The following is a 16,042-nucleotide window of genomic DNA, read 5'->3' as shown; positions in this document are numbered from 1 at the left end:
GTATATTTGCATGTTATTTTCTTTTCACACAGAGGCCTGATTTTAAATGCTGCTTTCAGGCGCTGCAGTCGGAGTGATTAGACCTTTGAGGAGGACTTATAGCAGCAGCTCCGTCTGGCCTTGGATTCAAGAACAATAATGAAAGCCTGTGGCTGAAATGTTTTATTCCGCTTAAAAATAACACGTTTCGAACCACAGTTTGGTGTTCTTTACTGTATTTGCGAAGACTTTCTGTGAATGCTGTTTTGACAACATTTATAAAAGACATTGAACCAAACAGAAGACTCAAACGTTTTTAAAGACGGAGCCAATGATTTAATAAAATACAGAGTTAATTGTGATAGTAATCGGTATGTATGTATGTATGTATGTGTGTATGTATGTATGTATGTATGTATGTATGTATGTATGTATGTATGTATGTATCTATTTATCTATCCATCTATTTATCTATCCATCTATTTATCTATCCATCTATTTATCTATCCATCTATTTATTTATCCATCTATTTATCTATCCATCTATATATCTATCCATCTATTTATCCATCTATCTATATATCTATCCATCTATTTATCTATCTATATATCTATCCATCTATCTATCTATCTATCTATCCATCTATCCATCTATCTATCTATTTATCTATCCATCTATTTATCTATCCATCTATTTATCTATCTATCTATCTATATATCTATCTATATATATCAATCCATCCGTCTATCCTACCCTCCATTCATCCCTCTATCTTTCTATTTATTTTCGCAGATTGATCAATCTTCCTCCCAGACTGATTGCCTTGCCTTATGAAGGCGGCTGCAGCTATTTGGTATCATTATGATTTCTTGAGGTGGTATGAAACTGATGGTTAATGGAGCCGTGCAGGGTTAATGTTTATGGAGGAGCTGTCAATGCTCAGAGGCAATGACAAGAGAGAAATATAAGCATCCAATACAGGACACATTTATGGAGAGGTGACTGTGAGACCTCCTGTTGCAGAGACACCGGAGTGTCTGTGGAAAGAAATCAATTCAAGGTGTATTGTAAATGTAAAAAAAAAATATTGATGGCAAATAACGAGAACACATTTTTTCTTGTTATTTGCCATCAATATTTGTATTGATCAATATTTGTATTGATGGCAAATCTTACACATTAGTACGAAATACTCAAGAATCGTTCCTTTCAACCATTTCTCTGAAAATAACAAATGTAACTCCTACAGCGTGAGTTTTGTACCATAATATCTCCCTCTCCCCAGGGTCTGCAATGAATGAGTTATTTTGACCTACAAAGCCCTTTATATGCCAACATCATAGACAGCTACTTCAATTAAGAGGGGAATGAAAATTCTCTTGCAGCTATTCAAATCAGCATTTTCATTATTAGTTTTGACTGAATCCTGGCCAATCCAAACTCACCGTGCCCCACCACAGCGCATCGGCATAGGTAGCAAAGTCTTTGTTGAACTTGTTCTCCACGAGGTAGACGAGGAACGAAGAGAAGATGAGAACCAAGAAGCCGATGTACCAGGCGGTCACCAGTTCCTGCAGAGAGCGTTCATGGGAAAACAAGAATTGTATTAATGCACAACCACTTTGGAAGATGAACCTAAAGTGGCTTTGTGACGACCATTTTGAAGACCATGTCTACCCATGATATGACACAAAGGAAATTAGAGGAAGGGCAAATATCAAGGCTCTATATTTATTTGCTTTCGGATTTTTGATTCAGAATGTCCCTGAAATATTAGCTTTAGAAAAGTTCGTGAACCATCTACTGTGGCCAAGAGCCTCCAAAAAAACACTCTTACACAACCCACTCATTCACAGTGGGATGTTTTTATTTCAGTTTGAATGTGAAGCTTTGTTACGAGTTAATTAGAACTACGCTAGTTACAATGAGCTGTCCTTGCTCCTGCGGGGGTCATAGGGATCCAAGAGAAATGTGAAAAGAGCTTTTGTGCAGGTTGATAGAGGTGAAGGACAGAGAGATGAGCGAGAGTAAGAAAGGAGAGAAAAGCCTGAAAAGAGTTGAACAACTGTCAATATTGCAACATGTAGTATATTCCATCAAATGTTTTAATCATGTTCTTTGACATTATTTTTCTTATTAATTGTATCACATTGCTAATTAAATATAAACACATGAATTTCACACTATAGGGTTAGTGTAACGTCCGAGGTGTTAGGGATTCAGCAATACTTCTGTGTAACGAAATCTCAGGAACTTTAGTACTTTTGGAGCGTCCCAGACGGAGGCTCTGTTTGGTACTGTTGGGTAATACTTAAAACTCCAGAACACACTGCGCATGCTCAAACACATGGACTCTCAAACCAATGCTTACAAGAGTACAGGTTGTTAAAAGCTTATATATATATACAAATATTCTGTACTCTAATGTATAGTATTTTATATATGTTAAGGAGTTTATCACAAGTGTTACATTCAATCAACAAAGGGGTTACAATAATAGAAACAACACATGCCTCACACACCTAAGTGTGATTTTGAACACGGCCATACAGTTGAATCTTTAATATTGAGCTACACCAAGGTAAGATTGATGACAGGGCTTGCATTGGTTCTTCGGTTGTTTATAACTATTATTAGTGTGTAAACGTGAAGTTCACTAGCGATACTTTAAAAATGTTTTCCGTTACAATTATTAGCTACCTAATTACAAATTAAAATTTAATCTGAGTATCAGATTATAAAAGTAATGTAACCTGATTACTTTCCTCTACTTTAAACCAATATATTTAGTGTGCAAACTGTGCCTTCTGCTCAGAGATTTTATTTATTGGAAAACCTGCCTTTCATTTAGCAGATTCAGGCAGTAGGCATATAGATTCACATTTAAAGTATTAGCCTACAGAACAGTACAGTTTACAGAGAAGAAATTATTCTGATCCTTTCACAACAAACACTATATGCTCTTTTTATAGTATAATTGTAATCCTGATAGTAGTCCACAATGTTCAGAAATGTAACAATATCTGATTACGTCTTTTGTAGTGTAACTGTACGGATATACAGTTACCTTTTTCTATGTAATCCGTTACTCCCCAAGCCTGATGTTCACTAACACAATGAATGTGCCCAGTTTACAGGGATTCATTTCATATTTCATATCACAAGATGTCGGCTGAATCATTGACTCATTGTGGGGGTTGAAGTTAATGCTTTCATTTTAAATATAAATATGGTTTTATTTATTTTGAATTCCTTCAGTGCCTTCCATTTCCACCCCGCTCTCTGTTGCCATTCATAGTTGTATTGCTGGGTTATTTTAAGATGCAGTTCAGTCAGACACTCACATTTTAAATGTTAAGTAACAGCAGCATATAGTCTATGCTCTGGCCTCATCACTCTCGTAAATATTGTTTACTTATAGAACATAACGTATTGACGATTAAATAACTATCCCCTGAAGCCTACAGGTGGATGCTGGAGTGCAATCAGGGTTTGGTCGGTTGTTAGAGGGGCAACGTGTGCATATGTATCATTGGTCCTGGAGTGGACTGCCTGAACTAGCTCGCAGGCTTCCAGGTGTGTGTGTGTGTGTGTGTGTGTGTGTGTGTGTGTGTGTGTGTGTGTGTGTGTGTGTGTGTGTGTGTGTGTGTGTGTGTGTGTTGGTCATCCCACCCACCTTGCTGTGTGCGTACACCACAGAGCCCAGCAGCTTCCAGGTGCCCCCCCTCCGGTCCATCCTCACCATGCGGAGGATCTGCAGGAAGCGCAGGCTCCGCAGCACCGAGGTGGCGAAGATGTTGCCCTGACTTCCTGCCGAGACCACGGCCACCGAGGCGATCAGCACGATGATGTCTGTGTGAGAGGAGCATACACTGAGACAACTGTAACCTGGAGGACTCAATCAATTGTTTTTTAAACGTTTGCCTCCACGCAATGCTTTTTTGTTATGTTCATGTAGTTTATTTTGATTACATTTCTTGATAAACACTCATGTAGTTCAGGTCAGCTTCATTATATTTGAGTGTGGCATTTTCTTTAAGACTTTGTGCAACAAAAGTACTACCTGTATCCAGTGGTGGAATGTAACTAATGGCGCATTTCCACTGCAGCGGGTAGCCCCGTTTAAGCGTCCTTAACCGTCCTCAAGCGGCCAGGCCAGTTTTTGGTGGCCTTTCCATATAGCCTAGTACCGGCTAGCGGGTACTTTTTCCCTCTTTTTCCGGCCTCATAAAATCGTGGTTCTATCAGACCAGGGCCAGGGCTGAACTAGTGACATCAACACTCTCGACTGCTGATTGGTCAGAGAGAATCGTCACAAGATCGCGCGCGAGATCATCCCTAGCGTCGCATATATATTTAGAAGCAAGCTTGCAGCATTTTTATAAACAGCATTTTGTAAACGGAGGAGCTACAAAAATGGCTACGTCTAATAAGAAAAGCACACCGTGGTCGACCGAGGAGGTGACGACGTTCCTACATCTCATTGGGGATGATCAAATCCAGCGGGAGCTCGACGGAACAACTCGAAATGTGAACAAAAACAAAGCCGATCGCCCCGCCTACACTGCGTTGCTACCCCAGGTCCTAAACTGTAATGGAAATGCGCCACGGCCTCGGACGGCCAGCGAGGTAGCCCGAGGCCAGAGCGAGGACGCTTAGGGACGCTTCAACGGGGCTACCCCGCTGCAGTGGAAACGCGCCATAAGTAACTAAGTATTATATTGACTTAATTCTACTTTGCTTGAATATCTCCATTTTATGCCACCCCATTTTTATGCCACTATTTAAAGGGGCCCTTTTATGCTTTTTGGGGTTCTCCCTTTCCTTGCCTTTTGTTACATAAGTTCTTGTGCGTGTAAATGGTCTGCAAAGGCTAAAATCCCAAAGTTAACCAACAGTCTCAGAATCCCCAAAATGAGCATAAAAGGGCCCCTTTAACTGTCATGGTTACTAGACACTTTTTGGATACTAAAACACACAATATGCTTTCCTGATATGATGCAGTACTTTGCTACTTATCAGTCGTGTATTTTGTTAAGTCTTTCAAATTGGCTCCACATTGACCGACCACAATTAAATTGCTCATACATGTGATAAAAACAGATTGATATAATATTCTTGAATAATGAAATACTTTGAAAGAGCCACTCTGCATACTGGATACTTATACTGTACTTCTGACACTCAAAGTACTTCTAGCTGAATACCACTGTACTTTATGTTACTGGAATGGGCCATTGTGGTGAATGAGTACTTTTACTTTGTGTACTTGAGTACATTTTGATGCTAATACTTTTGTACTTTTACTAAAGTAAACTTGTGAATTTGGGGTGTTTACTTGTAATCGAGTATTTTAAGACCATATAATCTGTACTTTTACTTGTGTAAAGGATCAGAGATAAGAGTCCATTTCTGCCTGTATCGCACAACACTTTGAAACAGTTTCTACATGCAAGAGAACATTCTATAAATACTCCACATACACTTAAGCACATTAGAAAAAAAAGAAGAGAAACGACTTGTCATAGGAGCAGATGAGTGTTCACCCCCGACAGAAAGAAGGTCCAACCTGAGGGTATATCTACATATTGAACTATATGTTGTCACCTCACCCTCACCCCTCACTGTGGAACATTAACCCACTAACCCTTTAAATTACTTGAGTTGACACACTCTGCCATGGGCGTCAACATTGTGTACTATTCCTACTACTACTTCCTGTACACTATATGCTCATATACGTCACCGGCTACTGCATCAACGCGGCTGCTGACGCAAACAGGACAGTGGGGAAGTAATTGGCTTAAGCACTGTTCTATGAAGAATACACCATGTGCAGTATATTTGGAATTATCACTGTCATGTCACTGGGATTCTAAAGGTTTCTGATTTGTTGATCATTTCATCTGCCCATATCTGAGTGCAGGCAAACTGCATTGAAGAAAATGGTTACCCACATAGCATATAGCTTTTTGTAGGCCGACCTGGAAGTGAGCATTGCATCTCCCCGACAAAAAGATTTCTTAAAATTGCAGAAATTAAGATCTTGGGCAACACAAGTGTATATTATTTACACATTTTGTTGAGCATGATAATCTTATTAACATTTTATGTCGTAGAAAAAAACTTTACAATCTCTTCAGCTCGTGTTAACAACATACCTTATTTCTGTAACCTAACCGAAAACTAAGTCTAAAAACGTGGCTTTGAGACGTGGAAACCGGAAAAAATACTAATTCCTGCATTACACTGTTGAAAAAGTATAGGAAATAGTCAGAGAATGCTCTATTTTAAAATGAGATGTCTTTTAGAGCCTTAATGTGGACTGCAGTAGTCTAAGGTTGGCTTTTAGCCTAGATGAATGTGGCAATGGGGATGTAAAAAGCTCCAATGACCCCCCCTCTTGTGTCTCGAACACATCTTCCATGGGTCCTGTTTATAGTTCACTCTGAACAAGAGCTTTTCCTTTGTGTAGAAACTTCTTGTCAGCTCCTGTCCTTCTGCCTAACCCGTTATTTGAGAAAATGACCAACCAAGGTGTGTTTAATGGCTTTTCTTATAAACCATGAACCAATTGACGCAAGGTGGCGAGAGGAAAAAGGGGAAAAGTCAGCAGCAGCACCATGAAAAATACATGAATGACACCCTGAAGGTGAGAGTCTCCAGGGGCTGCAGGGTGCAGCGGGTTCACTCCCTTTGCAGAGAGAAAAATATGAGACAACAGAGGGATGGATGTGTGTGTGTGTGTGTGTGTGTGTGTGTGTGTGTGTGTGTGTGTGTGTGTGTGTGTGTGTGTGTGTGTGTGTGTGTGTGAATTGGAGTGTGTGAGGTCAGAGAGTTTGCCCACATCAGAATAATGCAGCTTGGCAGCGCCTCAGCTTTAAAGAGTAACTTTAAATGAAGTCTCCTTTATGAGTTACTACATTCACTTTATTACACTATGTATTGATCTTGGTCCCGTTATGTAGCTGCCATGGCAACAAAAGGAATACATCTCGTAATTCTGTACCCTGGAGTCCCAAAATACACAAAAAAAAGGTATGAAAAAGGGCTATATTTCAAAAATTGACTTAGTTTGAATGATACTGCAGTTGCAAGATAATTTGCTGAATCCTCGATAAGTTACTGTTAATGTAGCATTAACAAGAATCTGTCCATAATAAGATGGAAATCCTGTAGAGCTTATAGTGAAACTATTCAGCAGCTAGATGTCTTTTCTGGCAGCAGGGCTGTGCAGTTATCAGCTGTTCAAAAATGTAAGGGAGAGTCACAAGCCTCTGCTCTATACATTTATTTAGAAAATGTCGAACAGATCCTTATGTTCAGAGGACATTCTGAAGTGGCACGGGAGCATGTGTCAGGGCTTTGGATACATGTTTTGAATTTGTGAAGGAAGCATATTGAAGCTTAAAACAGCTGTTGAGTTGCTCTTTAAGTTGAAGACAGATAGTATTTTTGTTTTTTAGAAAGCTCTAGCAAGTCAACAAGCAGGCCAGGGTGGAGGGAGGGTTTTAGGTCCTGGAGTAAGCATTCCACAAGTTATAATTTAAACTGCTTCTTATGAAATCATTGTATTTTTATTAACATCAATCAGTGTCCATCAAAGCAGCCAAGCTGCGGTCTTATGTTTTTTCTGTTTGAATTATTTTCTTTGTGATGTAACTAGGTGGGTTGGTTTGCAAGCGAGTACAACTTCTCCCTTCATTCCTCATTGAAATTAATGGGGAGAAATCCAGTAGCAGGGCATGAGCACATCTCCAGGAAAATAGAGTTTAACTGGGGTTGATCTACTACAATAATACTGGTCTGATTTTTTAAGAGGATATGTACCAAACAAGGGTTGATCTCTATGAGGTTAGAAAGTCATCAACAGCCACGGAAAACATACAGAAAACATATGTACATCTGTATATCTGTATATGTATACATAAAAATAAACTTAAAGAAGAAATATCAAATAGAGTTGTTCTATTGGGTTCTTTCTTACTAGATGTTGTACATTATGTGCTCTATGAAGGATTCTCAACATTTGATCAATGCGCACAAAAAAAGTAAAACTTAGATGCCAAATAATTACATTCTTAATAGTTTTGAATGACGGTGGAGAACACTTGAAGAAAGAAATCTTTGTATCTTTCTCCACCTTCATTTGCCAGTGTGGTTGAACAATTGCACAGCCTTTTTCTTTCAATGATACAAAAAAAGTATCATTAAAGATGATTCAAGCATACAGTATAGAACAGTCCTCTAGCAATCTGACTTTATCCAATCAAGCATGTTCTCAAATACAGCACAGCATGTTGCCATAGTGTGTAATATGTAGCAGGCAGAGCAGCAAATAGAAATAATACAACTATTTGGAACTCTAGTACAAACTAGAGAATGCAATTCCTGAAGAAATTGCTAGTGGGAATGCTTTATGCTGAAAATGTGACGCTAAACTGCTATGCTGAAATGTAATGTGTAAGAAGAAAGTGAAGAATTTAGATTGAAATGATACATGAACACTGGGGGCTTGAATGTGTGATGAGAGAAGAAAATAAAGTAAAAAGGCTTGGAGAAGCAGCAGAATATTTCAACTGCAAACTATTGAACTAACTTGATGGTGAATGATCTGTCGCCATGGCAACGGTATTTGATGACACCCCATAATACGCTAAGATATGTTGATGGCTGCATCGTTACCAAACCTGTCATGTTTTGGGCTGTTTGGAGTGTTCCATGACACAGGTCAGGTGTTTATATTTGAGCTAACGACGTGTCCAGAGATCAAAGGTTTCCATGGTGATGTGCAGTAATCAGTGAGAGGAGAGCATTTGCATTGTTCTGAATGAGAGATAAACCTCTTACACGTGAACGTTTTGTTGAAGAACCGTAACAGATATCGGTGAAATTTCAAAGCGTGAAGCATGTCAAGGAAGTTGAGTATCTGAAGTGTAATTTTTATGTACTTTCGGGTTAATAATGTGGCCTTTTTGGCAGTTTAACTAAAGGTGTGTGGCTGCTGCCGTGAGGAAATATCAGCCTGAAATTACAATGGGCTTTAATGGAGGCATGTTGAAAGTTTTTGTCACTTCATGCCCTCAAGAGGCATTTTGTTTAATTGTTTTGCTTAATTTTTATTTATTTTTCAAGCTATGAGATGTTTCCCATGTTTCTCATGAAAAAGTATGTCTCAGGAATGTAGGGTTTGGGAATTATGGCAGGTTTAAAAGAAAATATGAAGGCACATTTCAATCTGTCCTCCACTCTAGCTGTGACATCACGCACTCTAAAATGTGAAGAAAACCTCTTTACCTAGGTCTGAACAATGTTTAATATCTCTAAAAGTATGAATCAGATTTAAAAGTTGTGTTACACGAATAATGTCAGAAAGATGTGTAACATTTTAAAGTTGGAATGAGGTTTCTGAGTGAAAGTATGAATGAACAGTTAGCAGTTGAAGTCGCATGAAGATTGTTCAAGTCTGAAGAGTTTTCCATTGACTTCCATGTTAAAAATGGGATGTATTATGGGATGTATCTCTGGAATTATGAAAGTTATGAATAACAAAAGTAATAGCCATCGATTCCCGACCGAGCTGAACGTTTTGATGTTTGAACGGAGTTTCTGCGATGTTCAATGTTGGAGAAGAAGAGCAGCAAAATAACCCAGCGGAATAATAATAAAGAATTTTGTGCGTAGCATAACAAGTCAGACAATATATTCCTGTCTTTGCAACAACTTTGGAAAGGTTTTAACTTGGTAAACTAAGTATTGATTTTGACGGTTAAAAATGCTGAATTCTTAGTGACTGAAATAAAGAAGAATTTGTGCTGTGATCTAAAAACAAAAGACGTTTTTGTTCACATTATAAAATGTGATTACATCACACGGTATTAGAGGTGCCGTTATATATGTAAGATACAGTGATGGGGTTTCTCTCAGAGAGAAATCTAAATGTGGCGATGGTGTGATCATAATGTGTCCCTGCATCTCCTCCATCTGTCTCCCCTGCTCGGGTCCTCTGGGTTCAACTCATCTTCTCTTTCATGTTCTCACTTTATCCCCTTATCTCTATCTTTTTTTCACTTTTTTGTCTGCCTCACATTCCCTCAGCACTGGCAAACCAGCGCACCTCAAAGTGTGCCGTGTGCAGCCTGCTTGACCTTTACGCCCTGTCCACTCTCTCTTCAGCCCCCTACTGTAGTTTCCAGGAGGAGAGATCCATGTCTAAACAGTGGAAAGAATAAAAGTCAGTTAATTCAACCTCATTACGTAAATGCTCTCTGCTCTTATGAGCCCTGACCACAGCTTTAAACGACACAAGTAAACTCTGGTTAATAGCGTGCTGTGGGAGCGTGCCTACGTCATCAGACTCGTTTACAGAGAGCGGAGAGGAGGTCCATGAAAGGAAAAGGAGAGGGCATCTGACAAGTGAGGCAATGAAGAAGAGGAAATGTTCTTACCCACACAGGCTCCGCCCACTTTTGTACTCTGGGTAATATTCTTCTCTACTACACGCCCACACACACCCAAGACATGTGCATATATGTAGTTAGCTACTTGAATGTGTACAGATCACACAGTTTATAATGGGAATATGGTTATGCTTTTAGTTTTCTGCAATCAGCAAATTGCACACTCACTTGAAGCCGTTAAGGATCAGTAGGGTTGATGTTTTGGCCCAACATTGGGGACATTCGCTGGGGTTCCACACCCTGTACCAATACAGTCCAGTAAATGGGGAGTGTGTGTGAGTTAGATCGAAAGTTACACATTACGCAGAGCCCTCTACCACCCTGTCTCTCTATTGGACAACAGACAGTGGCAGAGCTGCCTTTTCTACTGTGTGGTCTGCACACAGTCCGGTATGCTCGCCCTGATTGGCCGGCTAATTCTTGTGGTTGAATTTGCGTGTTATTGTAGAAGAATATAACTCATAGAGTACAGTACAGGGGGGCGTCAGGTAGTTCAGTGGTTAGAGGTATCCACTACCAAGTACAAGGGTTTGACTCCCCAGCCGGACGAAGTATAAAGCATGTCCTCCCCTCTGTCTCCCCCTTCAACACTGCATCTTGAATAAAGGCAATCTCTGGCCAGCAAAATACTTGCATTTTTTTTTTAAAAGACTGTGTTTATATAACTAGGGTTATACTATAAAACCTATGTTCATAAAATATCAGTTCCTGCTAGAAAAGATGACTTTTGTTATAGACCGTGGTTTGTCTGTTGGCTGTCTTCAAAGCCTCCACAGCCACTGACCTATGACGCAGAAAGGCTTCCTGGCGAAGCGGACACGTCCCTGCCACCCTCTGTAGCGACAGCAGCATCCTGCAGACCATATACGCACAATGTACTCCAACCCAAACACCACGATCATCACAAACTCCTGTTCAAAGACACAGAAACAACAGTGTTTTAGACATGAGGTAATGATGGTAACAGAATATACAGTACGAATGTGGTTTGCATTACATCTGTTATTGTCAGTGTGGATTGCAAATACATACTCAGATGTTATTTACTATAAATATTGGTACATTTATACTAATCACTATGGCAACATTTTCTAAACTTTGTCATTCATGAGACGTAACAACTTGTGAGTGCAAATGGTAACATCCAAAACATTACAATTAGGCTTCAAAACCTTGTTAATGTCTCAGTAAATTGGCCAATGCCACCAAAAAGAGAAGTGTGGTCACTGTGTTAGCGGTTAGCTTCAACTGATCAATATTTTAGGATTTGTTTTGGCAGTCAACCTTGGTAGGGTATCTTTGGAAATAATATATACTTTGTTCACAGCCTGCTATACAAGAAGGTCACAGCTTTTTACATTTTGTCAGAAAAAAATGTCTATGAAAATCAATACCATACTACTCTACCTTAGTACAGAGCAAAGGATATGCACAGTGTGTCTGTGTAGCAGTGTGTTACATGTATTGTAAATGAACCATTCATCCTTCTTTTGAAATTAAACACAGAGTTAAATGAAAACGTGTCCCAAAAAACACACTACAACGCGACATGTGAATTACATTTGTTTTGAACAAAAAACTAATTGTTTGGATCTAGATCTTTGAAAAGTAAAAATAGTTCAAGAATTGAGTCAAACCAAAAGGGAAAAACTTGAATGGATTATTTTTCATTAAAATGGACGGCAGGTTGACAGAGTATTGTATCTTATAAGATCTTGCTGGCTTGGCTCCAGAGTCTAATGGGAGCCAAGCCAGGAAGATGTTGCACTGTCTAATGAGTAGACATTTCAAGTGAGTAATGAGCGACTGTATAAAAAGGCGACCTTTGGTCCAGGTAAGAGGCTTCTGAAAAACATGTTGAGTTTTTTTAAGCATCTTCAGCTTTAGTTCTCTTCTGTTCCAAACTCTTTCTTAAGGTAACTCTGAACTCCATTTAGTGCACTTAAGAAAAGAACAGTTCGAGGGTAGACACTTAAGCAATAGAGGCAATCATCTAGAAGCCTAGGTCTGCTATCCATTAAAGAGAAGGTGAAATCTTAATTCAGTATTTTCAGTTATTCTCACTCATTTTTCTGTATTTTTTTTTAAAAACAAGCTAAAATCTCTCTTCCTTTAAGCAAATTACACATGCTCTGGCACATGTACTGTATACAATTGGCACAATAACTCATTCTAAATGAAAATGTCAAACTCTTTAAAACGTCTTACATGTAAAAGCCATCAAATCAAAATGATCCTTACAACATTTGATGGAAATACATTTATATTTTCCATAAATATCTTTGCCATTGTTTTACATATTAAGGAAGTACAATTTCTTGGATTTTGCTACAATATTTGTTTGTTTTTAGCATGGTTGTAATTTTGTGGCAAGCTTTCTGTTCCCTGTATATGATTTTACATAAGCGTTTGGAAGAACTACTACATAAATATTACTAATAATAATACATCTATTTCAGTAGAACTCATTTGAGACACATTTTACTTCCTATACGGAAAAAATAAACTGATGGGGCCGTGCTAGGACAAAGGAGACAAAGTGTTCAAGATTTTAAAAAAACGTTTGGATTGGTACAAAGACATATCGCAAAAAAGAACATAAAATACTGTTGTAAAAAAATTGTGTAAATTACTGTGTTATCATTTGAGTGGAGATACTTATTTGTTGTTCATTTGGCCCAGGTTAAAGCACAGTCTGTTCTGCAACATTATCACAAATTGTATTATCAAAGATTCTTCTTTTGGACGGGGTAACAAGGGGTTTGATTCTCAGTGTTACAGGGGCCCCTGTTGGCCCTCCCAGAAGCGCCTATCGCCATGCCACACTATTCCCAGAATCATGGAAAAGGCTTAGAAACAGCATTAGATCTGAACACCTAACCCTAACCTTAATCCCTAACATACAGTATTTCAGTTATTGACAATTGACATTTAAAGCAATAAAGCGCAGTGAAAGACACAACAAAACCCAAAAATATTACTTTACGTTACTATTTTATTGGCAGGGCTTATGCATTGGTGAGGCTGTCGTTTGAAATGAGAAAGAAACGATGAATATTAAGGAAATAAAAAACTAAGGGCATTTCTAAGGCAAATAAAAACTAAAGTGGTATTTTGTTGATGGAATATTATTTTTGGCTGATGATGTGCATTCCTACCAGAATGAGGAGGCAGTAGGAGGAGAAGTCCTGATGAGCCGGGATGGTGGAGAACACAGAGAGGACCAGGCAGCTGAACACCAGCACAAACCTAAACAGAACAACAGAAACACATCAATACAACATACGCAGACAACTGTGATGACATCAATGGCCTGACCTCTGAAACAACCACAATGATTATCAGATGAAATCCAAAATTTACCAAACATAATTTCCACTGGTCACAAATGTGCTGTTGATCACAGAAATGTGCGCTGAGGTGGAATTGTCCGCTTTATTTTCCCCTGTGACAGACTCTTGAACCCATTCTGGCACTGAGGGACGAGCAGAACACGAACAACCTGGCAGCACAATCACAGAACCTATTTCCTCTCCGCAGTGAACCGTGATGCCGGCCATTATTCAATTTCCTGAGATATCAAGTTAATCATGCTTGTTTGTGTAACATGATTTGCAAGAAACAAGCATTTAAACTGCGGCTATTGGAAAACAAGCAACATCCGACCATTTCCACACTCCGACTGTCGCTCCCTCCGCCAGGAACCCGTAGCCTGCCATCTCCGTAACCATAACATTTTTTTTTTTCCATCGCGTAGATCTTCCAAAAACACATCGTTGTCTGAAATAGGAGCGAGGGGTTTAGAGTTACGGGGGCAGTTGATGCTAAACAGTGAAAGCACATCTGTGTTTTATCATCCCGGATCTCCTCTTGAGCCTGCTGGTTGACAAGCTCTGTGCGTATTTCTCTTTCAAGGAGAGGCTTCAGTAGATCACACATTGGCTTGTATAAGCAGTCATGTCCTACTTCATGTTTGTCCAGTAGCATACAAATCATTGTAATTGTCGCCTTTTTGCTAAGCATTAACCTTTTTGCATCTAAATATGTGGAGAACTTTCACTGGTGTTTTGCCAGTATGGACAGAAAGAACTGTGATTAAGTGCAACTCCAGTCATTTGGGGGGGGGGGGGGGGGGGGGGGGGGAGACCTTGCCTAATGGTTCTACAAACCAGAGTCGAACCTACGTACCTGGCACAGGGACCACATATTGGGTTTGTTTTGGTCCAAAAGTTCCTTTATTGAAGAGACAGAGTTACATCTGGAGAAAGAGTGGTGGATCCTGTAAATGATGGCTGAACCCCGGTCCACTGGAAGAGTCCCAGTGAATGGGCTGCAACTGGATACAATGGATAGATGATGCACTCTCAAATGAGACATACTTTGCCATTACTGCTGCCGAAATAAAACAGATTGTAACCTTGAATACATTTACGGATGATATTTGGGATAATCTGAGTTCACAACGCCACAACATGTATCATAAGAATGTTGTCGTTTTCGGGCATTTTATTACTGAAATGTTAAATATTATACCTTTATGTTGATATAGTGAACTTGCAATATTTGGTAATCATACTTCTGTCAAGTCTGTCAAGAATTAATATTCACTCTCTTTTAGCTCAATTTTTGATCTCCAACACCTCCTGTGGATTATCTGCCTCTTTAGCTGCTACATGTTCTACTATGTTCACCAGCTAGCAGCTAGCTCGATCAAAGAGTTTGAAATAAGTCTTTAAAGCCTGAACAAAGGGCCCAATCAGGATTACATTCTGTGTTTGAAAGGCGCATATGTGGAAATGGTGGATGTGCAGAAGGGGACTGTGCTTACATGACCCCATATGGGCCCTATTTATCATCCAGAGAGGTCAGAGGTCGACATTTTATACTGTATGATTATATCATTTTCCTAGGCCGTAGATTCTCCTCTTGCTCTGTGAAAGGGAAATAAAAGCAAGTATGAAAAATGTGAGGTTTGCTCTGTTGACATTTCTAAAATGTGATTAACTACTTTGATTTGAGGAAAACATCTAGTGACAAGCATTGTGGCGCTGTCATGAGAAAAGCAAGCTCCTTGTCACCGGCACACCTACGCCTCCACACTTACAAGGTTGTCAGACCGAAAATTACGCAGTGACAATCACCCATAGCCAAACTTGCGGTTTCCAGTCTAAGATCCAATCTTCCTATTCAAATCCCAAAAAACTATTTTCCATCTTCTCCACCCTCCTGGACCCCCCCAAAGCCCCTTCCCCCTCCTCCCTTCTGTCAAGCGACTTTGTTAACCACTTTGAAAAAAAGGTTGATGATATTCGCTCTTCTTTTTCTGACTCACCTTTACTCACCGCTGGGTCACCAGACCCTCCTTCCACCAACACACTTACCTCCTTTTCCCCTCTCTCTCCAAGTGAGGTTCTTACCCTCATTACCTCTGCCCGCCCTACCACCTGTCCTCTGGACCCTATCCCTTCAAACCTCCTTCAGACTATCGCTCCTGATATTCTACCGTTTCTCACCCACTTCATCAACACTTCTCTAACTTCTGGTCACTTTCCAAACAGTCTCAAGGAGGCAAGAGTAAACCCTCCTAAAGAAACCCACTCTC

At 39.6% G+C, this 16,042-nt stretch overlaps 1 protein-coding gene across 4 annotated transcripts in view; it reads right to left on the bottom strand.

The window, feature by feature from the left end:
* Window positions 1-16,042, bottom strand: part of LOC117552326 (potassium voltage-gated channel subfamily KQT member 5-like) — a 157,435-nt gene that overhangs the window by 37,898 nt on the left and 103,495 nt on the right. For all 4 annotated transcript variants that reach the window (XM_034225699.1, XM_034225701.1, XM_034225700.1 and 1 more), the window contains exons 2-5: window positions 13,599-13,689; window positions 11,225-11,351; window positions 3,657-3,832; window positions 1,426-1,551 (exon numbers count right to left, since the gene is read on the bottom strand). In XM_034225699.1, the coding sequence (XP_034081590.1) occupies window positions 1,426-1,551; window positions 3,657-3,832; window positions 11,225-11,351; window positions 13,599-13,689 (520 nt within the window). The remainder of the gene's footprint in view (window positions 1-1,425; window positions 1,552-3,656; window positions 3,833-11,224; window positions 11,352-13,598; window positions 13,690-16,042) is intronic.

The sequence above is a fragment of the Gymnodraco acuticeps genome, unplaced genomic scaffold, assembly GCF_902827175.1.
Source record: "Gymnodraco acuticeps unplaced genomic scaffold, fGymAcu1.1, whole genome shotgun sequence".
Classification (NCBI taxonomy): domain Eukaryota; kingdom Metazoa; phylum Chordata; class Actinopteri; order Perciformes; family Bathydraconidae; genus Gymnodraco; species Gymnodraco acuticeps.
The sequence above is the reverse complement of the archived record's forward strand: the minus strand, read 5'-3'. Positions and strand labels throughout refer to the sequence as shown.